Here is a 24,079-nt window from a genome sequence, read left to right as displayed (position 1 = left end):
TGCGGCCATCTTGGGACCCAGGGTCACCATGGAGACCATCAGCACAAAGCGATCACATCGATCATGGGCGTTGATGCATGGTGTCACCTCTCACAGAGCTGCCATCCTGTATCGATCGCGCCGGCGCTCAGTGTGAGCCTGCGCGATCATTCCTCCGTATATACACTGATGTTTGCGGGAACGCAACTCCTGCAGTGCAGAATATATACGGCTCATGTCGGGAAGGGGTTAAAGGAAATTGTCACCACATTTGACCTATATAAACTATTAGGCTGAGTGCACACGATGCAGTTTTTATGTGTTTCCGCTGCGGTTTTTCCGCTGAGGAAACACATTAAAACCGCTTGTTAATAGGTCTGCCATGTATAGCAATGGTAATCTGCATGTGCTATGCACATGATGCGGAAATTTCCGCTCCGGATTATCTATACATGCGGATTTGCTGCGATTCAATGAAAATCAATAGGCGCAAAATCGCACCGGAATCGCGCTGCAGGTGGTATCGCGGTCGGGAGAGGAGGCTGCTACTCCTCTCATCTGACCTCTGCTCTGGCTGATAACATCGAGAGCAGCGTGGATGGGAGGAGCAGCAGTCTGCTCTTCCCAGCCCACGTGCCCGCAGTAGTAAAAGAAAAAGAATAAAAAAAGTAAAAATAAAAGAAAAAACCTTTATTACTCACCTGTCCGACGGCCCCCGGTGTCCTCCTGGTCCTCTGCGGCTAGTGGTACACTACAGGGCACGGGCTCGCGCCCTGCAGTGTACTGCTGGGACTTGCGGTGATGTCACTGATCAGCTGATGGTCACGCGACCATCAGCTGATCGGTGACATCAACGATCACCTGATGGTCACGCGATGCTCACCTGATGGTCAGCTGATTGCTGACGCAGGTAATCAGCTGATCGGTCTCATGACCGATCAGCTGATGCTCACCGTGGGAACATTCGCAAGAATGTTCCCACAGTGGTAAACTCACCGGGGCTCATCAGCTGATCTTCAGCAGATGAACCCCAGTGACCTCCTGCAGCCTGTATACTGACAGAGGGTGTTTAACACCCCTGTCAGTATATAATGCTGTATTCTACAGCTGTGACATCAGTGATTTCTGATGTCACAGCTGTAGAAGTGACACAGATCGTCGTGGGACACTCGGCGGTGATCGTGGACTGCGTCATTGACGGCGGACAGGTGAGGGATACAGTTGTTTGTTATTTTACGCTTTTTGCAGGAGATCGAGGGCTTTGTGGAGGGCTTTGTGGAGGCGTGCAATAAAAAAAAAACCCAAAAAACTGTGTGTTTTTTATTTCATGAAAATACTTTATTCTGGCTGTGTTTTTATTGAAAAAGTGCCGTTCACTTTACTACGCGGTTAGTAATGGGGGCGTCTTATAGACGCCCTCCATTACTAACCTGGGCTTCACATCAGCCACCAATACAAGGCTGGCGTGAAACCCAACCCCATTACCCCACTGCCACCGCTACAGGGCAGTGGGAAGAGTGAGGCTAAGCTGGGACTGCTGAGGAGTGATATTAATAGCCGTGGAGGGGGCTGGTATCCATTGCCCCTTCCATGGCTATTAAGATCAGCCCGCAGCTGTCTAGTTTAGCCTTTGCTGATTAGATTTTTTTTCTGGGATCCCCCTGTAATCTAGCCAGTAAAGGCTAAACAAACAGCCAAGGAACATTGCTGGCTAATGGTCCATTCCGCGGCTACTAATATCAGCCCCCAGGCAGTCGGCTTTCCCTCTGCTGGTTATAAAAATGACACGGGAGCCCACGCCATATTTTTTTTAATTTTAGGCTTTGTACCCATAATTGAGACATAGCACCGCTTTGGACGCAAATGTTTGCTACATCCAAAATGTTGCAATCTATTGAACGCAGGTAAATCCACATGTGTTCACTGAACCATGCGGATTTACCGAATTCAATACATTCTGGTGGTCAAATTTCTGTTGTGGAGACTAGCGACTCGAGAAAAGAATTTGACATGCTGCGGTCCAGAAAGACGCGCCGCATGTCAGTGTCCATGGGTGATTCACAGCCTCTGATGCACGCATAGTGGATGTGAGATTTCTAGAGATCCCATCCACTATGCTGTAACATCTGGACGCTGCGGGTTTGACGCTGAATAAACACGCAGCGTCAAACCTGCAGCGGCTTCTGACCGTGTCGACGTACCCAAACTCACCCACAGCATGTCAATTTCTGTAGCAGACACGCTAGTCTCTGCTGTAGATTTTGACCAATTGAAGTCTCATTATATGCGGTGGATTCACATGTACCGACAACACAAGTGCGGCATTAGAACACCGCATTTTGGACGCAACATAAATAAATTGTGTCCAAAGCGCTGCTGAGTTCTGATCAGGGGACATAGCGGCTAACGAACCAGCTGTGAGATGTTATTTAATAGCCAGGGACCATGTTTGCCTAATGGCACCTTCCCAGGCTAAAATTAGCATCTAACAACAGTCGCATAAATTACATGAATAGAAATGCTAATGATGATTGGGTGAATGGGACTAGCTGACACCCAGCTCTTTTGTTTGGTGATGTCAAGGTGTCAATCAGACCTTTTCATGACCAAACTTTAATTAAAGAAATACACAGACACAATGTAAACACTTTGTTTGAAATACAACAGACCCATTATTTAATTATTTAAATGAACCAATATACTCACCCCAGTTTCTATGGTAATCCAAGGGCTTAAGCAATGTCCCACCAACTTTATTTAGCTCCAAAAAGCATTCATTGATGAACAAAAACAATTAAAAAAACGCATGCAAATCCGCATGCGTTTTTTTCTGCCAGGGAGAGGCAAAAACGCTCAGGAAATTTCTGCTTCAAATCCTGCACGTGTGCACATACCCTTAATTTGGGCATACAGGTTATAGACAACTGGAAAAAAAGTCCTACCTGTATGTCTCATATCAGATGTGTTGTTGAGAAATCATCTTTTATCACTTTATAGAAATGCCCTCTTCCAGGCTCTGGGGAGGATGTTACCTGGAAAATAACTCTGCCTCCAGAGCTTGTTTTACATGAAGGAGGAGCAAACATTTTTTGGAATGTCGCATTTTCAGTTTCCCTAATGTGCCGAAACAGTTGAAACCCCTCACAAGTGACCCTATTTTGTAAACTACAACCCTCAGGGAATTTATCTAGGGGTGAGGTGAGCACCTTAAACCCACAGGTGCTTCACAGAAGTTTGAGAACGTTGAGCCATGAAAATGAAAAAAAATACATTTTTCCCACAAAAATTTCATTTTCACAAGTGTATATCTTGAGAAACTGCACAACAAATTTTGGGGTCCAGTTTTTCCTTAGTACACAGATACCTCATATGTGATGGAAAACTCTAGTGATGAGCGAGTATGTTCTGTTAACCCTTTCGCCGAGTATGCTCGGGCGAGCACCGAGTAGTTACAGGCTGCTCGGTGTTATGTTTAAATCACTCACGTGTGCATGATTTGCGACTGTTTGACAGTTTTAGTACATGTGAGGAATGCAAAAGAAACAATCATTCCTCACATGTATTAAAGCTGTCAAACAGTCGCAAATAATGTACACGGGAGTGATTTAAACATAACACCGAGCAGCTGTAACTACTCGGTGCTCGCCCGAGCATACTCGGTGAAAGGGTTAACAGAACATACTAGCTCATCACTAAAAACTACTGTTTGGGAATGGTTCAGAAGGGAAGGAGGCAGAAACCCCACGCAAGTGACCCAATTTTGGAAAGTACACTACTCAAGGAATTCATGTATAGATATTGTGCTTCTATGTCCCACAGGTGCTTCACAGAACTTTATAACATTGGGACGTGAAAATGAAAAAAAAAACAATTTTCCACAAATGTTGCCTTAGCACCAAATGTTTTCATTTTCATAAGAGAAGCAGAGGTAATTGGACCACACAATTTATTGTGTAATTTCTCCAGAGCATGATGATGCCGCATAAGTGGGGGAAAGCTACTGTTTGGGCACATGGTAGGGCTAGGGAAGGAGCGCTATTTGAATTTTGCTGTTTGCAAATTTAGCTGTAATAGATTGTACACAAGTAACCCCATTTTGGAAACTACACCTCTTGAGGATTTAATTTCTGGGTGTAGTATGAAAAATTAACATTGTTTAGACTAAAATGTTGATTTGGCCCCAAGTTTTTAATTTTGAAAAGGGGGGATAGGAGAAAATGAACAGCACAGTTTGTTATGCAATATATCTTAAGTATGCCAATATCCCATATTTGGTCGAAAAGTACTTTTGAGACACAGCGCAAAGTTCAGGGAAGGAGCGCCATATTATAGTGTAGATTTTGCTGTTCTGGTATACTGGTGCCATGTCACATTGTCTGAAGTGCCAGAACAGCAGAACCCCCCCATAAGTGACCCCATTTTACAAACTACACCTCTCAATGAATTCATCTAGGGGTGCAGTGATCATATTGACACCATGGGTGTGTAACAGAATTTTATACCCGGGGCAGTGAAGAAAAATTAATTACATTTTTACCACAAAAATGTTGTTTTATTCCCAGATTTTACATTTTCCCATGGGGAAAAATTACGATTTCTACTGAATGTGGCAATACCCCATATGTGGCTGTGTAGTACTGCTTAGCCACACGGTGAGACTCAGAAGGGTAGGAGAGCTTTTTGACCCTTGTAGAACAAATTTTCATAGAATAGTTTGCGGTCTCCATATACAGAGCCCCTAAGTGACCCCATTTTGCAAATTACACCCCTCTGGAATTTATCTACAGGTGTAGTAACAATTAACTCCATAGATGTTTTCCAGAAACAAGCAGCAGTGGATGTTGCAGAGTGAAACTTGCAAATCTATTGTAGTGCTCAGTATGTTGTGCCCAGCTCATGCTTCTGAAGACATGCACCCCATAAATTAAGCAGGCTCTCATCAGCTACAGAAATGTCAAACATTTGGACACTAAAATGTAGTTTAGGCACGCTGTGGAGCTCAGAAAGGAGGGGGAATTTGAGTTTGGGAGCACAGATTTTGCAGGATTTCTTTTCCGGGGGAGGAAAGGGAAGGGTGTGGAGCCATGGCTCTTTTCCAGAGCCTTTGTTCTATCCGTACTGTGTAAGCCCCCTAATATTTCCATTAATAGATGATGGACGTGCGTGGGAACATGTTTTTTCATGGGTTGAGTTGAACGCCATTGGTACCATTTTTGGGTACAGAACATTTTGGATCAGTTATCCTGAGCTCTACGCTGAGCACTTACATCAGAGCTTAAATTTACATCTCCAAAATACATTATTCAGATGAAACCCAGGACGGATCTTTTCAATAATGAGGCAGCAGTTACTCTGGACTCTGTCTGGCCTCTGTTCATCTGTGTCCGTGGTCGACCGCGGTGTTACGCACACCTAAAAAAAACACCTAGAAGACTGACCCTGATGGATCATTGGCCAGGCGGGAGTTCAAAATGACTTCATATCTGCCTCAGAGTTAATTTTCTGTTGAGAATTTTGTCTGAATCACGTTTTTCACATAAACCCCAGTGTAAGCGCTCAATGTAGAGTGCAGGATAAATGTTCACCAAGCCTTATTGCGAGCTTTGAAAGGCAGAAAGGAAATTAAAAAAAATCCAACAGCAGGTCAAGAATTTGTTTTATTTGTTATGCTGTTCACTGTGCAGTATAAGTGATAAGGCAGCTTTATTCTTTGGATCACTAAGATTAGAGATGCCACATTTATATTTTTTTTTTATGTTTGGCGACTATCACACTAAACGCTTTTTTTTTTACAAAATAAAGTTTTCTTTGCATCACCATATTTTGAAGGCTATAGTTTTTTTTAACTTTTCTGTTGTCAGTCATTTGAGGGAGGAGTTGGAAATTTTATTGGTACCATTTTTGGCACATTATATTTTTTGATCACTATCTACTGCGCTTTTTGGGAGGTAGAATGACCAAAAAACTAGCAACTCCGTTATATATTTTTTTTTTACGACGTTCTCCGATAAGACAACTGTACGAATAAAGTATAGCTACCACATTTATAGTTTTTTTTTTGCTTGTTTTTTTTGTGTAAAAGCAGCAAAACATATTTAAAAAATTGTTTTTGCATGGTGATATTTTAACAACTATAATTTTTTTTCCCGTTGGCAACTGTATGAGGGCTTATTTTTTGGTGGGACAAGATGACGTTTTCGGGGATACAATTTCAACTTACATGACTTTTTGATTGCGTGTTATTCCACTTTGTCCGCTTTTTGATGAAAAAAGTTTTTGCTACTTTTTTTTTACGGTATTCAGTGTAGGGGTTTAATGGTTTGAATATTTTTAGATCAAATTGCTCCAGATGAGGCGGTATCTACTTTATTTTTGTTTTTACATAAATATATGTATTTAGTGGCATGATATTTTATTTAGATTTTTTTTTTTTACTTCCCTTAACCCCTTCGCGACCTTGGGATTTCCCGTTTTTTTGCATTTTCGTTTTTTGCTCCCCTTGTTCCCAGAGCCATATCGTTTTTATTTTTTGGGCAATATGGCCATGTGAGGTCTTATTTTTTGCAGGACGAGATGTACTTTTAAACGCCTCTACCAGTTTTACCATATCGTGTACTGGAAAACGGGAAAAAAATTCCAAGTGCGGTGAAATTGCAATTCCACAGTTGTTTTTTTTTTTGCTTTCCTCGTTCACTGGATGCTAAAATGACCTGCCATTATTATTCTCCAGGTCATAACGAGGTCATTACAAGTTCGTAGATACCAAACATGTATGGGTTCTTTTTTAAGTGGTGAAAAGAAATCCAAAGTTTGCTTTGAAAAAAAAAAAAAAAGGGCCATTTTCCGAGAACCGTAGCGCCTCTATTTTTCGGGATCTAGGGCCGGGTGAGGGCTTATTTTTTGCGTGCCGGGCTGACGTTTTTATTGATACCATTTTGGGGTAGATACGATGTTTTGATCGCCCGTTATTGCATTTTATTGCAAAGTTGCGGCGACCGAAAAAACGTAGTTCTGGCGGTTGGAATTTTCTTCCCGTTATGCCGTTTACCGATCTGATTAATTCTTCTTTTATATTGATGGATCGGGCGATTCTGAACGCGGCAGTACCAAATATGTGTATGTGGGCTTTATTTATTATTTTATTTTGAATGGGGGTGATTTAAACTTTTATCTTGTTTTAATATTTTTAAACAATTTTTTTTTTTTTAAACACTTTTTGCTTGCTTCTATAGTCTCCATAGGAGAATAGAAGCCGCAACTGTCTGGTCGCCTCTGCTACATAGAGGTGATGAACAGATCACCTCTATGTAGCAGAAATGCTCCTGTGCTATGAGCGACGACCACTAGGTGGTGCTTATAGCAATCTGTACATGACAACCACTGGGGTATGCTGCAGACCCAGGGTTGTCATGCCCACCCATAGGTGACCCGCGATCACGTGACGGGTCACCGATGGGTGGGGTAAGTGATCCGCTTCCGGCGCGGCGATGTTAAATGCCGCTGTCAGAGATTGACAGCGGCATTTAACATGTTAACAGCCGCGGGTGGATCGCGATTCCACCCGCGGCTGTTGCGGGCACATGTCAGCTGATTCTTACAGCTGACATGTGCCCGGTTCAGTGCGGGCTCAGAGCCGGAGCCCTCACTGAATCGGGGGTGATGGCCTGGGGCGTACTAATACGCCCCAGGCCAGTAAGGGGTTAATGGGACTTTCATTTTTATTACTCTGATCACTTGTGTAATGCATTGCAACATATGTACAGCAATGATTCACACTTACAACTGTCAGTGTTTCACTGACAAAATGCCTTTAAGACCATGATCCTGGCATGATCTAACAGAGGCACCATAGCTGGCATACCCAGATGTCATTATTTGACCTTGGGGTACCATGGCAAACAAACATCGGCAGCCAGTGATTGTGTCATGGGGGGTGCCGTTTGGGTGGAAGAAAGACTGTTGGGAGATGGAGCCCCCTCCCTCTCTTAGCCTTCTAAAATGCTGCATTCGCTATTGATTGCAGCATTAGAGGGTTAAACAACCAGAGGAAGTGCAGGCACGGTCACTGGCTGTAACAACCGGAGCTCGGCTATAACTTAAGCACAGTTCCTGGCAGCAATAGTGCGCGATCGCCATGACGTACTGGTACGTTTATTTGCAGGAGGTACCGGTAGGTCATATGTCGGCAAAGGGATAAAGCATTCCTACTTGGTGGCATTTTTTATCCACACCTGCCTAAGGCTGTGTGCACATGTTGCAGATGTGGTGCGTTTTTGCCATGCAGATTTGCTAGCAAAACCTGATGCCAGCAAAGTGAATGAGAAACCTGAAGTGTCATGCACAGTCACACGTTGAGTATTTTTGACTTGCAGATTTGGTGCAGAAAATGATCTGCAGCATGTCAATTCTCTGCACGTTTTTGCCTGTGGTTTTTCACCCATTGAATGCACTGAAAAAACACAGGCAAAAACGCAATATTTTTGAGGCTGCCTTTTCCTACCAAGAGATGCAGAAATGGTGAAGAAATTTCTGCACACGAAATAGTCAACGTGTGCACATACCCTAAAACTTTTGCACAGTACTTTGTTTGAAAATATATAACCCAAATAGTTGGAACATGTTAAAAGATTACAAAAATATTTTATTGATATGCAACGCAATACAGAATGCAAACGAGTACAAAAGGTTTGTTGACGCACACTGTTCTAGTGTTTTAGGAAATAAATTAAACAGATGCCTAAAAAACTAAAAAGCAAAATGGGGTAAAAAGTTAGAACACAAAGTATTAAACAAGGAACAAAAAACAATCAATGAAAAAAAAAAATTAAACAATACCAAAAGATACAGTAGGTCTATCTGTATAATGTCAGCACAGAAGCAATATTTTACAAAAGTACATTTAAAAAAATAGATTTCTATAAAACTGAGATAAGTCTAACACTTACAAATTAGGAAAGGTAGAGGTTATCAACTTGCATGAGTTAATTAGAAGGCAAAGGTGAGGTCAAAACAATTCTAGTAAAACATTTTGCCCAGTAATGTGTCAAGCCTGTTTTCTTGACAGTGGACAAAAGAAATGAGAGCTTTCGTTAAAAGAAAAAAAAGGCACATTTTCCTAAAATGTTTAAAGGAAAATGCATCGCTGGTGGATGTTAAAGTAGGAAAGAGGTTAAAAAACCCCTCTCAATATGTACTGTTCACCAATTGCCGTGAATTAGGTTTACAACTTTACATGTTTCTTCAAACTAGTAAGATGCAAGTTTATATTGCGATTAAAGCCTTTGTCTTAAGGGTGCTTTCACATTGTGCTTCTCTCCACGTTCGTGTGTCCCGTCTGGGCTTGAGTCCCAACCACCCCATCCCCCCCCACAAAACGGGAGTCGGACATATGTGCCGATGGGACCACAGACTATAATTGTGCCAGCAGAGTGAAAGTGCACTCTGACGTGCATCATTTCTGGGTGTGTACACCTACTGGAGTCGGGCGCTCAGACATAGTAAACTGCATACATGCCTGGAAATGCACGTCAGAGAGCACATTCGCTCTGCCAGCATCATAATGGTCTATGGCTCCCATCGGTGCATAAGTCCGAATCCCGCCTTGCGGGGGAAGGGGGGGTTCGGACACGAGCCCCGATGGAGAAAAGCACAATGTGAAAGCACCCTAACCCTGTTTCCAAAAAAAAGAAGACAAATCTGCATTAAACACACAGTTCAGACTTGCATTTCAGATTACCTTAACATACAGGTGAGCAATCGTTGCTATATTAAGACTTGGCCTACACAACGACATTTCACAAGCGAAACCAAAATCACAGTCGTATTGTGATATCACATTTACTATTTTCCTATGATGTCGCATAGCTACATGCTGTGATAGTCAGAAAGGAGTTGGATTTTCTGTCTTATCCAGCTGGCATTGAAGTCTCTGACAAGCAGGTCACAAGACACATGTCACAACTTGGCAGTTTTTTTCTTTCAGTAAATAAGAGTTCTGACTTTGTGCAAAAACAAGTTGCACAGTTTTTTTTTTTTTTTTTGCAACTTCACTAAGAAATGCTGTTGCACGACAAATGTAACTGTGTAGGCCCAGCCTAAAGGAATAAAATAATTAGCAACTCCTAGTATAAGGAATCAGCCTGAAAATACAAGCAAGAAAGTTGCAGTGAGCTTTCTTAAAAAAGGGAACCTGTCACCAGAAAACATGCTACTAACCTGCAGATATGGGGTTAATCTGCCCGTCAGGGGGAATAAAGTTCATTTTCTCCCCACAGCATTCATTTAAGTGAGGTCACCGGGCAGGTTAATAACGCTATTAACCTGCAGATTAACCCCATATCTGCAGGTGAATAGCGTTTTTTTCTGGTGACAGGTTCCCTGTATTGCTTCCCTGTTTACCATTAGCAGACTATGCTTGCTGCTAAAAGTACAGAATACAGGTCATCATAGGTGGCAGTCTGCATTCTGCCAAGACATTTAAATAGCAACGCTGAACTATTTCTCTAGTGCGCCTTCTCTTAAAAAATGGCGAAGGCAACTTTTTCATTGAAAGGAAGTAGTTATGATTGTGAGCACTTCAAGTTTTTGGTTAATGCTTTCTCCACTGAATGAAACGTCTATTTTGCAGTTACCTCCACCTCTAAGTCACAAGGGAATTCAGTCCATCTACAAGTTTTTCAAATATCTGAATTTTAATGATACTAACAAAAACTTCAAATGTGACCTACAAGGGCCCTGGAGGATTAAACCCCAAATGCATTAGCCAAGATTATCTGGTGTAGTACTGCAAATTCTTCTGAGACTGAAAGGCACTTTATAAAAAATGCACTAACAGTTTATACGCAAATATAAAATCAAACCCAGCCCCCCCCCCCCCAAAAAAAAAATTGTAGAAAAATTAAATAAAAAGTACTTTTCAAACTGAATCATCCTTGTTTTTGTCATGGTGACTGATAATGTGACAGACTGCTGCTTCCCTTCATTGCCAATAGTATCTGATTAGCCACTACAAAAGAACAGAGGCTAATACTTTTGATACTTTCTGACCCCTTCTCCTTAGGTGTACCCCACAATGGGGCTTAGTGGGCATAATGGATGTCTAATCCAGAGACTGGACAGTAGTTTTGCTTCCAGTATTGAATGTCCTTCAAATTAATTTTGTTCCCTTTATTGTCAGTTAGTCATCAGAATATCCAAAATAAAAAATGGTGACCAGTTAGCAAGTTGCAGCTGATATCTACGGAGAGATCCCTAGGGACAGCACAACAGGGCAAGATTGGATTACTTTACAAATCTAAACATGCAAGTTTAGTAGTGTATGTAGGGTAGTCAGGAGAGGTGACAGTATTATTCATTGTCGGCTTTAGTTGGGAGAGCTCCTTTTTCGGCTGAGCAGGATCACACTCTTAGAGTGGTTAGCTATGCACTTGAATTAAAGCTTTCTGGTGATTAATATCATTACAGGTAACTTGTCACTCAGAATTGTACCATAAAATCATGGACATGCAGCAAAACCAATACAAGCAAATTAGGTTTAGGTTCATGCAAGCAACTAAAGCCTTGCTTTCTCAGGTTCCAGAAGTAAACTAGTGAGATTCTGGCACCCAAGTATAAACGCCTTGACCGATGCATGAAGACATATGCGTATTTAAGGTTTGACCTTCTTGTTAACATCTGACAGGGTGTGACGCAATGATCTGCTTTGCTCCTGCATACGTTTTTATGAATAGTGTGGCTATTAGAATGCTTTTTCCATTATGACAACACACTTCAAATAGGCCACACAGGTGTAAACTTAAAACGCATTAGAATAAATGATCTAAAGTTGTACTGCAAACTCCATGTGATTTGAGTGACTTTAGTCAATTCCTGTTTCAGTCTTTTGTGGTGTCATTTTATTTACTACCGAGTCTTCTGTAAGGCTACTTTGGGATATTGCCTAGGTATCCTTTGGCTTGATAACTGGCCAGGATATTAAAGCTCACTAGTTAGGACACACTGTCTTGGAACAAATACACATTGCGTTACTCAAACAAATGAAGCTACAAAAAAAATTGGCTTTAAAACACGTTGGTGATCTTGTCAGGTCTTTTTTTATGCAATCTAAATTATCAGTTCCTGATAGTTATGTTCTGCAGTCTCTAAAGGAGTCCTTTTATGATGGACACACTGTGCAGTTCATGATGGACAACTGCGTGATTGGGCAGTGAGGTAGTGGTGATCGGGGAGGAATACCCCTCACCGCCATAATACCACTAACCGCTAGACAATTGTCAGTTAAGGGACATATGTTATTCAGGTGGTGACCAGTTGTGCCGAATAGGCAAATTTATATATGACATGTGGGGTAATAAAATCACAATTTGCTATGGTAGCATCTAGCAATCCAATATTCCCAATCTCATGAGAAAACTGCTTCACCTGATATAAACATCAAGACTATTCCAATATATGGGGATATCATGTACAATACATAACCACGGTCCCATATTAGAGGGATTGGACTGAGGCGTCCCAAATTTGTCCTACACCTCATTTAGCCAGATTCATTAGTGGGTACCATCATTATATTATAATAGATGGTAGCCTTAAATGCATTTATAGATGCATGAGTAATTTTGTACTTATAGGATTTTTAACAAATTAATAAAGTGTATGAATTTTAAATGTACCTATATATCCACACTTTTCCTACTTTCCCCTTCCTAATAGTCCTTTTATTATGATAGTGTGGCGTTACACAGATAAGGTTTACTGCTCACTCCCACCATAAGCTTATTAGCTGTATCCAACCAAGGAGGTAGAGATGCTGTAGCATTATATCAAGCTGCCCACGCCTTATTCCCATCCAATAAGTCTTGATTAATGTTTATGGGACAGCACTTGTGATGATTTTCCAATCAGATAATCACAATCACTAGTAAAACATCTAGCAAATCTGTATTCTGCCATCCACCAACCATAAAACATGTTCTAATTAGCAACATGACACCCAGGTTCAAACCACAAAAGAAAGGCACAATCAAGATTTGGATAATGGCCATGTGCTATAACATCTTCTAAACTAAACCATACTTATGGTTATCTGCCTCTACAATTGAGATGCCCCAGAAATGCAAAACTGTTAAGGCCAGTGATACTTCATGTAAACATAAAGTTTAGGTCACTAATGCTACATGTACAGAAAAAAGTGACCTTTTACACACTAAGTAAATTAGCACAGGTGATCATACAGTGAGACATAATGCCAAAGATGAGAATTTACACGCAACAAGCTTTTGAAACTTCCATAAAATTAGATGTCACTTGAACTAACCAGCATAAAAGAAGAGGATGCATCAAAAAGAAATCAAAATTTTAAGGCCACAGCAAACTTTGATCAACAATGTACAAGTACATTCTCAGTAATTGTGCCTGTGACACCATCAAATGCAAGCTTTTACTTCACAAATGCCACACGCAGATTTCCCGTATATGCTGCAATTAGGTGGATAAAGTTCCAAATGAAATGCATCTTATTGGCAAGTTCAGTAACACTGGGTGCACTCTCTCTTGGATACTCACAAATTAGTTTAGAACAAAGCCTGCATCACTGTTGGAAAAATGTGAACCAAGTACTTCTTTAAAAACCAGGGCTCTTTCGTCAATATGATGATCATAGCACGATCTCTGCCTTTTCAGAAATCCAACCACTTTACGACTATTACTGAAAGTTAGTGAACACATCTCAATCTTTCCTCATGCATCTTTAACACTAAGACAATGAAACAAACATTAATCTATATTAGCTAGATTGTTATCACATGTGATGATCACCTACATTTTTGGCAAATTCTTTCGGCTTTAGAATGTTCATATGCAATTAATTTTTTTCTAATTATATATCATTTTAAGGCTTGACCTGTATGAATATGCATTACTTTTGTCTATTGCTCTGGTTTGCATGAGTCACAAAAGTGCTAAATGAATAAGGCAGGGCCGGAAAGAACAGCTGGAGTAAGGTAAACAAAGCACCTACAGAGCTCTCGCTCATTACACGAGCTTGGTCTTTAGGGTTCTTTATACAACAAATAAAGTTTGCACACCTCTTCTAGCAGTCTAAAATATCCGTAATATATCTCCTAAATAATAAAAATAGTACTTCTGGCAACTAACAGCCAAATATACAACCTCTCAAAGTCAAACCTGCTACACTTCTCAAAATTTAATTTGATCAATTATATCCTTAACACGTCATCCATTTTTGACAACCTGACTCCAAAAACATGCACCATACAGAGCCGGGGGTTGTCTAAATATTAGCACATAGATATTCCTTTTAGAAGCTACACTGAGTACAGCTTAGGTTAAGGAAACACTAAAATTGACACAAATTATTAAACACCACCATGGGATAGTATCAACCTTTAAACTAACACCTAGATAAAACCTCTCAAATATGAGGCAGACTTCACACATTTTGGTTGTATACTGCCATTTTCTGCTCTCAGTAAGGCCGCATGTTAAAGAAGCCAACACTGGTGGGAGACTCCTTTACAGTAACTGTGATGAGATTGGCAGTGACATCAGTCACAAAAACATGCTCAAGCAGACTGCGAGCTGGTTTCCAGTCTTGGCTAGCCTGGACAGACATGTCCTGGCTGGAAAGTGATGAATCATGGTCAGAGTCCAAACTGCTATCATCACCTGTGCTCAACTCTGCTAGATCTTTGCGAGGCTCTGCCTGCTGTCCACGCTCAGAAGTAGGGACATCTCTTGTGGATCCGGGAAGCCCAGTCCTTACTTGGCTTATCCCTCCACTTTTTCTACCCATTTTTTCAGCCTTAAAATCAGTCGCTATCCCATGTGAAGGAGGATTGCTATTTTTCGGAGGAGCATTATTTTTCTGAGCAACATGAACAGAAGATGTACCACTTAGTGTTCCCGCACCCTGCCCACCTTGAGTTTTGTTATGAAGATTTAATGTTTGGGTTGTTTCTCTGTTAGCTATTCCAGGCCTTGGAGTAGACTGATTTGTCTGCGGATTTATGTGCTCTTCAGTATCAAGTTTTACTGTTTTCGGGGCAGATGGGCCAAGATCAATCTGCATCTTGGAGGCACCTTTAGATTCTGCAGTCTGACAGATTCGTTTGGAATGTAATGCTGAAGTCACCGGCTTCCTGCCTACCTGAGGGTTGTTTTGGGCTATCCGGTTCATATAATGCACAATTGAGCTCTGCCAGCTTAAGTTTCGGGTGGAATTCCCGTTGGGGTGGCTAAGAGTGCTTTTTGCAATGTTGGAAAGCAATTCTGCAGACAACTGTCGGTTACTGCTGGGTACAGATAAGTCTTTGGAATTGGCTTTAAGAGTGGAGAATCCTTGTACATTATGAGCAGACTGTAATTTTTCTGCTGCACTTTTAGGTCCTGGCTTTGCTCCCTTGGTCCTCCTAGGGATTTTTTGATCAGGAAGCAATGGTTTTCTTCCCCTCTTCTTGCGAAGTTGCTCTTTTAACTCTGGCCTTACTACCACAGCTTGTGCTTTCTTCTGTGGAACTGGGTGGGAATCCCGTGGCTTTGGACAGTGCTGAGTTTCTGCCTCACTGTCATCTGATGAGGACGAAGATGAAGATGATGAAGAGGAGGATGAGGACGAGTTTGAAGTAGAGGATGAGGAAGAAGAGCTGCTTGATTTGGGTTTTGGTGGCACTTCAGACTCCTATTGTAAAAAAACAAAAAAAGTCAATAAAATCCGTAAATGACAATGAGGTTTATCTAAGGAAAAAATAAAAATAAAATAAAAAATAAGACCAAGACAGACTAAGACACGCTTTGAATGACAAGTACCAAATTGTGGACAGCATTTGTTAAATACACTTCATTAAAGGGAATCTGTCACCCCCTGGGACTTAGCTGATCTACTAATATGGGCATACAGGTGATGTAAATCTATACCTACCAGTATGCCTCATATTAGAGGTTTAGTTGCTGTGAAATTTCTTTTTATTCCCACAGGTTTCTGATGCCTTGGAGGCCCACAAGAAATCCCCCGCCTCCTGTATTAATTATAATGTTTCTCCCCTCCCCTGCACATCACAATGCCCTGTGACGTGCAGTTGCCGCGACCAACTCCCGCACACTTCTTCCTCCCTTCTATGCTCATTGTACAGGAGGGATCTTGTGCGCAGGCGAGTTACTGTGACTTGCCTGCGCACAAGACCTCCGGCGTGCACAACACTAAGGTGCTCTCCCCACTTCCTCCTTGCATGGTCATCGTTAGGAACCATATGTACAGTACAGACCAAAAGTTTGGACACACCTTCTCATATAAAGATTTTTCTGTATTTTCATGACTATGAAAATTGTACATTCACACTGAATGCATCAAAACTATGAATTAACACATGTGGAATTAGTATGAATTAACACATGTGGAATTATATACTTAACAAAAAAGTATGAAACAACTGAAAATATGTCTTATATTCTAGGTTCTTCAAAGTAGCCACCTTTTGCTTTGATGACTGCTTTGCACACTCTTGCCATTCTCTTGATGAGCTTCAAGAGGTAGTCACCGGAAATGGTTTTCACTTCACAGGTGTGCCCTGTCAGGTTTAATAAGTGGGATTTCTTGCCTTATAAATGGGGTTGGGACCATCAGTTGTGTTGTGCAGAAGTCAGGTGGATACACAGCTGATAGTCCTACTGAATAGACTGTTAGAATTTGTATTATGGCAAGAAAAAAGCAGCTAAGTAAAGAAAAACGAGTGGCCATCATTACTTTAAGAAATGAAGGTCAGTCAGTCCAAAAAATTGGGAAAACTTTGAAAGTGTCCCCAAGTGCAGTTGCAAAAACCATCAAGCGCTACAAAGAAACTGGCTCACATGAGGACCACCCCAGGAAAGGAAGACCAAGAGTCACCTCTACTTCTGAGGATAAGTTTATCCAAGTCACCAGTTTCAGAAATCGCAGGTTAACAGCAGCTCAGATTAGTGACCAAGTCAATGCCACACAGAGCTCTAGCAGCAGACACATCTGTTCAACAACTGTTAAGAGGAGACTTTGTGCAGCAGGCCTTCATGGCAAAATAGCTGCTAGGAAACCACTGCTAAGGACAGGCAACAAGCAGAAGAGACTTGTTTGGGCTAAAGAACACAAGGAATGGACATTAGACCAGTGGAAATCTGTGCTTTGGTCTGATGAGTCCAAATTTGAGATCTTTGGTTCCAACCACCGTGTCTTTGTGTGATGCAGAAAAGGGGAACGGATGGACTCTACATGCCTGGCTCCCACCGTGAAGCATGGAGGAGGTGTGATGGTGTGGGGGTGCTTTGCTAGTGACACTGTTGGGGATTTATTCAAAATTGAAGGCATACTGAACCAGCATGGCTACCACAGCATCTTGCAGTGGCATGCTATTCCATCCGGTTAGCGTTTAGTTGGACCATCATTTATTTTTCAACAGGACAATGACCCCAAACACACCTCCAGGCTATGTAAGGGCTATTTGACCAAGCAGGAGAGTGATGGGGTGCTACGCCAGCTGACCTGGCCTCCACAGCCACCAGACCTGAACCCAATCGAGATGGTTTGGGGTGAGCTGGACCGCAGAGTGAAGGCAAAAGGGCCAACAAGTGCTAAGCATCTCTGGGAACTCCTTCAAGATTGTTGGAAGACCATTTCCGGTGACTACCTCTTGAAGCGCATCAAGAGAATGCCAAGAGTGTGCAAAGCAGTCATCAAAGCAAAAGGTGGCTACTTTGAAGAACCTAGAATGTAAGACATAGTTTCAGTTGTTTCACTCTTTTTTGTTAAGTATATAATTCCACATGTGTTAATTCATAGTTTTGATGCCTTCAGTGTGAATGTACAATTTTCATAGTCATGAAAATACAGAAAAATCTTTAAACGAGAAGGTGTGTCCAAACTTTTGGTCTGTATTGTATATGCACCCACCTTTACAATGAGAATAGAAGAGAGGAAGAAGTGCGCAGGTGCGGGATTTGGCCGCGGCAACTGCACGTCACAGGGCACTGTGACGTTTAGGGGAGAAGGGGGGGGGGGCAATTAATACAGGAGGAGGGACGTCTTGTTGGCCTCGGCATAGTAATAAAAAGAAATTTCACAGCAACTAGACCTCTAATATGAGGCATACAGGTAGGTATAGATTTACATTTCTATCACCTGTATGCCCATATTAGATGTCCGATAAGTGCCGGGGGGGGGTGACAGATTCCCTTTAAACAATTTAACTTTTGGCTTCTTATAACTATTTGATTAGTCCTTACAGGACAGTATTATAACCATGTAGACTGCGGGTATATGGTACTTATATATAATAATTTATAGCAGACGATGAAACAAACCATTTTAAGTTCACTGATGCCATATAATTTAATTTGAAAAATCTCTGTATGAAATCAGAGCTATATGGTTTACAGAGTAACAAAAGATTGGGCATACTAGAGTCCTAACATGCATGATCTTTCTCAACCACATTGAAGGAGGGAGTCCGGAGACATACGCCTCCACATACACATTAATTGACCTGTCCTAAGGTATAAAGCTGGACTTGAACATTAACAGATGTTATTTACAGCTCACGGACCCATCATGCACAATCTATGCCTTACATAACAATAGCTTAGATTTTGAGTCCTTCTGAAGAACACTGCATACTCACCACATTTTTACGTGGTCTTCCCCGTGGTCTTTTTCCTCTTCGTCTGTTCCGTAGCTCTTTTTCCTGTTCCCTAAAAATAGTAAGATTTCCAGTAGTTTCTAACAAAATAAACAAAAATGTCCCAACAAATAATGGCCAAAAGGCATATTCTTACCTCTTCTGGAATGCCAGAAGGAGTCGTGGGTCTAGAATATTTGCCTCTGGCTCCCAGCTATTGTGCCTGTGCAAAAAAAAAAAAAAAAGACAAAAAGGAGATTAGGCTATGTTCACTTGTATCTTTTTTATACAGATTAGAAACTGCATTTTACAGTACCAGAAAAAGCTACTAGACTTCAGAAATCTCATGCACACGCTTTTTTTTTTTTTTTTACTGAATGAGAACGGCAGCGTGTCAATTCTTTCAGCATTTTTTTACCACCAAGAAAGCAGGTTTTGGCTGCAGTATAAAAATACTACAAAAACGCTGCGTGGACTGCGAACATAGCCTTACTGTGAACAAAGTAACAATTATTCTAAAACCCTCACAAATGTCACCCAACGGAGAAAAGGTTTTTGAAACCAAGACATTTTTAGACTTCTTAGTTTTCTAGCTCAAAAGAGGTAGAAAGTTTGGAGCTGGCTCAAACCAGTAAGACATGAGGGAAACATGTGAAAACTATAAGTTGTGGGAAAAAACAAAAAAAAAACCCCAAACACACTTATTGCTGCTGCTCCTTAAAAAAAAAAGGTTTCCCTTTAGAAAAAATAAGTGATTTTGCTCTCAGTATAAACACTGTAATACCACTCTTAAAACCTTACCCACGCCATCATGCAACCATGTCAATAGACTGTGCATTTCAGGGCTAGCAGGGGCACAGGGAGAGGGCACATGCCATTTGCAGCAGTGACTGTTACTACATACAGTTGCATGTACAGCTGGTATTGGAACTAATCCCAACAAACTGGGGGTGGCAACCACCGTAAATTTGGCTGAACTCTTATCCCAATAGTCTAAGGCTAGTTACAGATGTCCACAATGCACAGTTCATGTATAGAAAATATAAAAAGACCCAAGAAAATATAAAAAGGCCAACAAAAAAAGACAAAACAAAAACGTTATGGCTATTTTAAAGTGAAACTGAAAAAAGAAATGAAGCATATCGAAGTCCAAAATAGGTAAATAGGCCTCAAACCAGAAATGGTGTTATTGTGGCTTCTTCCTCTGCAGATTTTATTGTGCAGAAAACAAGAAGTGATCATTCGCACGTGCAGGCGCCACCTGCCAGCGACTATACTTTCTGTCTTTGCCTCGTGCATGTGAGCTTCGACATTCCCCATTGACTGTACAGACAGTGCCCGATCCTTGGCACCTCATTCTGCATTCCCCATTGACCGTACGGAGAGTGCCCGATCCTTGGCACCTCATTCTGCATTCCCCATTGACCGTACGGAGAGTGCCCGATCCTTGGCACCTCATTCTGCATTCCCCATTGACCGTACGGAGAATGCCCGATCCTTGGCACCTCATTCTGCATTCCCCATTGACCGTACGGAGAATGCTCGATCTTTGGCACCTCATTCTGTATCCCTCATTGACTGTACGGAGAGTGCCCGATCCTTGGTACCTCATACTGTATCCCTCGTTGACTGTACGGAGAGTGCCCGATCCTTGGTACCGCATTCTGTATCCCTCATTGACTGTAAGGAGAGAGTGTCCGATCCTTGGTACCGCATTCTGTATCCCTCATTGACTGTACGGAGAGTGCCCGATCCTTGGTACCGCATACTGTATCCCTCATTGACTGTACAGAGAGTGCCCGATCCTTGGTACCACATACTGTATCCCTCATTGACTGTACAGAGAGTGCCCGATCCTTGGTACCGCATTCTGTATCCCTCATTGACTGTACAGAGAGTGTCCGATCCTTGGTACCACATACTGTATCCCTCATTGACTGTACGGAGAGTGCCCGATCCTTGGTACCGCATTCTGTATCCCTCATTGACTGTACAGAGAGTGCCCGATCCTTGGTACCGCATACTGTATCCCTCATTGACTGTACAGAGAGTGCCCGATCCTTGGTACCGCATACTGTATCCCTCATTGACTGTACAGAGAGTGCCCGATCCTTGGTACCGCATTCTGTATCCCTCATTGACTGTACGGAGAGTGCCCGATCCTTGGTACCGCATTCTGTATCCCTCATTGACTGTACAGAGAGTGCCCAATCCTTGGTACCCACAGCAGATCCCAATAGGGCTTGTCCATCATCTGTAGCCATAACCACTGCTCGTAGTATATCATGTATGTATAGTGTGTATAGACCCCTAGCTGCACGCTGTCCAGTACCCCATGCCATATACAGGTAATGGCAGGCAGACCACCAATGATCAGACAGTGCACTCATAACATAAGGGGCTGGAGAGAACAAAAACAAGGGCTGATCTGATCGAACAAGCAGAACAGGGGGTCGCAGCAGCGATCAGATCGGGTATCAGGACAAGGGCGTGGACACAACTCCCCCACCCTCCCCATGGCAGCTGGGGAATAACATGGCAGTCAAACAAAAGAGCAGAGTACTCACTTGGAGGACCATCCCCTCCACTTCACCAGGTATTCCGCGGTGCCCTGCGTGAGAAAGAGACGAGGGTCACCAGTTGATATTGGGTGAGGGGCGGGGCAACAATAACGGGCTGCAGATGGGGGGACAGTTACCTTCCGCAGCCTCTTGCTCAGGATGCACTCCGCCGCGAACACCTGCTCCCCGACCGCGCTCAGCTCCTCCATGGCTCCCGCGGGCGGCGGCCACAGGAATAACTCGTTTTGTCTTTATCCACGCGAGTCGCCACGAACAAGGCACAAAGCAGCGCGGGAGCGAGCGGAGGTGCGCGCCTCTTCTTCCCCGCCGTCCAATAGGAGCGTGCTACAGAGCGGCGCATCCGGGGCGGCAGAGTGTGCTGTGAGAAGGTAGCATCATTTACATAAACACGCCCACATTCCTGTATGTGGGCGTGGTCCCCGAGCTTCTGCACTGAGGGAGAAACAACAAGTGAGGGCGGGATGAGACTGGGCGGTGATTGGCTAAGAATTGGGCGGGTAATAAAGCTCGGCTGTTTATGGCCGGGTGTAGGCTGTCTACACTAAGGAGGTTTCGTGAGGGGATTATTGGTAACCCCACAGTGTCCCCTCATTTTGGCCATAAGAATAAAACCACAGCAGGCTGGGTTTCCTTTTCTGGCTTACGTACTGTCGACGTTGATGCAGTTGTGGGGATGTCAGCTATGTGAGGGTTTTCTATGTACTATGGTGCTATTAAATAAAATATTGAAAAATTATGTCATTTTATATTTTTTCTAAAAGCATTTTTTTGTCAGTATTTCTCTATTTCTTTCATAAAGGCACTTTGTGCTCGCCAGGAGTCTATGGAGCAGATATTCCTGTTTGTTTCTCCTCATGCATCGGCTTCTCTGTCACATTGTAACTGTAATACGCAGATGTTCAACACAGCAGAAAAGCTGGAAATCCACAGTATGTTTGCAGTGGGAACAATAAAGCCACGTTCACACGTCCAGTATTTGGTGAATTTTTATCTCCGTATTCGTAAGATAAAATCCGGAGTGGGTGATAAATCCAGAAGTGGTGACGTGGAGGCTTGGAGAATCCTCCGGTGGGCCACCACCCTCTTATATGAGCAGTACTTGGCACTATATACTTGAATCACTATGTACAGACAAAGGCAGCATCTTATTCGTGTAACAATCTACCCAGCTCATTGGTATATAAATTTGTGATTGAGGATAATGTCACATTTGCTTTAAATTGAAAAGTGGGGCCCTGGAGTTGGTTACTGGTGGGCCCTTGGCCCCCCGGTCCGACACTGGTGACGTGTTTCTATTATACTTTTCCTCTGACTGTTCCACTACTGGTTTTGTCTTACAAATACTGAGGTAAAATACTGACCAAATACTGAATGTGTGAATGTGGCCTAAGAAGATGAGATATGCTGACAAGATTGTGTCTGAGGAACGGGTTGTGCCAAGTACACTAGCCAATAGTCCCAATGTGCTGGGATTCGTCCAGAGATTGTCATACAGCAAACAATGCAAAAACCAAACCCCAATGTAGTCAATTGATTGCTCCTTATTCTCTTTGCTGGTTTGTAACTAATCCGTGTTCCAGAATTCATGCAAAACCGAGAAATGGAGGTCTTGCCAACCCAAGCTCGCAACATTTACTAAAAATGATCCCCATCTCCTTCCCTCAACTTTTCACTGGTGATGTGGAAACCTACATAGAAAGTTTTAGAAGAAACTCAAAGGGTTTCACACGTTTGCCAGTTTTGATCAAATCATAGAGTCGATCGATCGATCGGAGCCAAGAGAAACACATCCAAATCTGTCTGTGTCCCAGGCTCGTCTATTCTCAGAACTGGTCACACGTTTTTTATTACTAAGCACAAGAGATAAGGAAAGTGGGAATGGCTTACATTTCATTACCTAAAAAGGAATATTTAAGATGGGAAAAATAAAGTCGTAAATGATGTCAAAATTGCTTAGAAACTGGCTAGATCTAGTTTTAGGCTGAGTTCACACGATGCGTTTTTAATGCTTTTCCGCGGCATTTTTGCAGCTGCGTAAACGCCGCAGAAACGCATTAATAACGCATGGTAGAAGGGCAGCAATGTTCCCCAATTGAAATCCGCATGTGCTGTGCCCATGATGCGGATTTTTCCGCAACGTAAACGCTGCGCTCAAAAATCCGCAGCATGTTAATTAATTTTGCGGAAACGCTGCGTTTTCGCCGCCATTGACTTGCATTAGAACGCGCCAATTCCGCAAGACTGCATTTGTACTTGCGTAATTGGCGCGTTCTAATGTGCGGATGGTACCCGAGTGTGGAGAAGAGGAGAGTCTCCTCCACACCCAGGTACCATTAAAAAAGCTGTAAAAAAAGAATAAAATAAAAAATAAATGTATACTTACCTTCTGTCGGCCCGCGCACCGCTCCTGCTTGGTTCCCGGCACTTTGCAGTGAGTTGAAGGACCTGTGCTGACGTCAGAGTCATGTGACGGGTCACGTGACGCTGACGTCGGCAGGTCTTTCAATTCAAAGTTGCCGGCGAGGGAGACGGAGTGAGCAGGACAGCGTGGGCCATCAGAGGGTAAAGTATACATTTATTTTTTATTTTTACCGCTCTCTCGGGTCACACTATATAAATCCATGCTGTTTGCATGGATTTATATAGTGTGACCTAGTTGTCAGGCTGGGTGCCCACGTAGCGTTTTTCAAGCGTTTATGCTGCGGAATTTCCGCAGCGGAAACGCTTGTGAAATGCTAGGTAATCCGCACCCCATGGTCCCCAAGGGGATTCCGCATGTTCTATGCACATGCTGCAGATTTTTCCGCAGCGTTTATGCTGCGTACAAAAATCCGCAGCATGTCATTTAATTTTGCGGAA

The 24,079-nt window shown here is 42.5% G+C and overlaps 1 protein-coding gene across 1 annotated transcript; it reads right to left on the bottom strand.

Moving 5' to 3' along the window:
* Positions 1–8,599: 8,599 nt before the first annotated feature.
* Positions 8,600–21,581, bottom strand: LOC141272927 (chromobox protein homolog 2-like). The gene is made up of 5 exons (XM_073684128.1): positions 21,337–21,581; positions 21,206–21,249; positions 18,796–18,861; positions 18,642–18,711; positions 8,600–15,676 (listed from the first exon to the last, which is right to left on the bottom strand). Exons 1-5 carry the CDS (start codon positions 21,406–21,408, stop codon positions 14,465–14,467), a joined length of 1,464 nt encoding a protein of 487 aa, XP_073540229.1. The 5' UTR covers positions 21,409–21,581; the 3' UTR covers positions 8,600–14,464.
* Between the last annotated feature and the right edge of the window lie 2,498 nt (positions 21,582–24,079).

Source organism: Phyllobates terribilis, unplaced genomic scaffold (assembly GCF_046119375.1).
Source record: "Phyllobates terribilis strain yellow unplaced genomic scaffold, ASM4611937v1 Scaffold_5__5_contigs__length_657084704, whole genome shotgun sequence".
NCBI lineage: Eukaryota > Metazoa > Chordata > Amphibia > Anura > Dendrobatidae > Phyllobates > Phyllobates terribilis.
The sequence above is the reverse complement of the archived record's forward strand: the minus strand, read 5'-3'. Positions and strand labels throughout refer to the sequence as shown.

Bases quoted from the DNA above. Each gene is read 5' to 3' on its own strand.
- LOC141272927 (XM_073684128.1), bottom strand. From the start codon at position 21,408: ATGGAGGAGCTGAGCGCGGTCGGGGAGCAGGTGTTCGCGGCGGAGTGC. The intron at 21,250-21,336 runs GTAACTGTCCCC...TTTCTCACGCAG, and splicing joins TGAGCAAGAGGCTGCGGAAG to GGCACCGCGGAATACCTGGT. The intron at 18,712-18,795 runs GTAAGAATATGC...TACTATTTTTAG, and splicing joins CTTCTGGCATTCCAGAAGAG to GGAACAGGAAAAAGAGCTAC.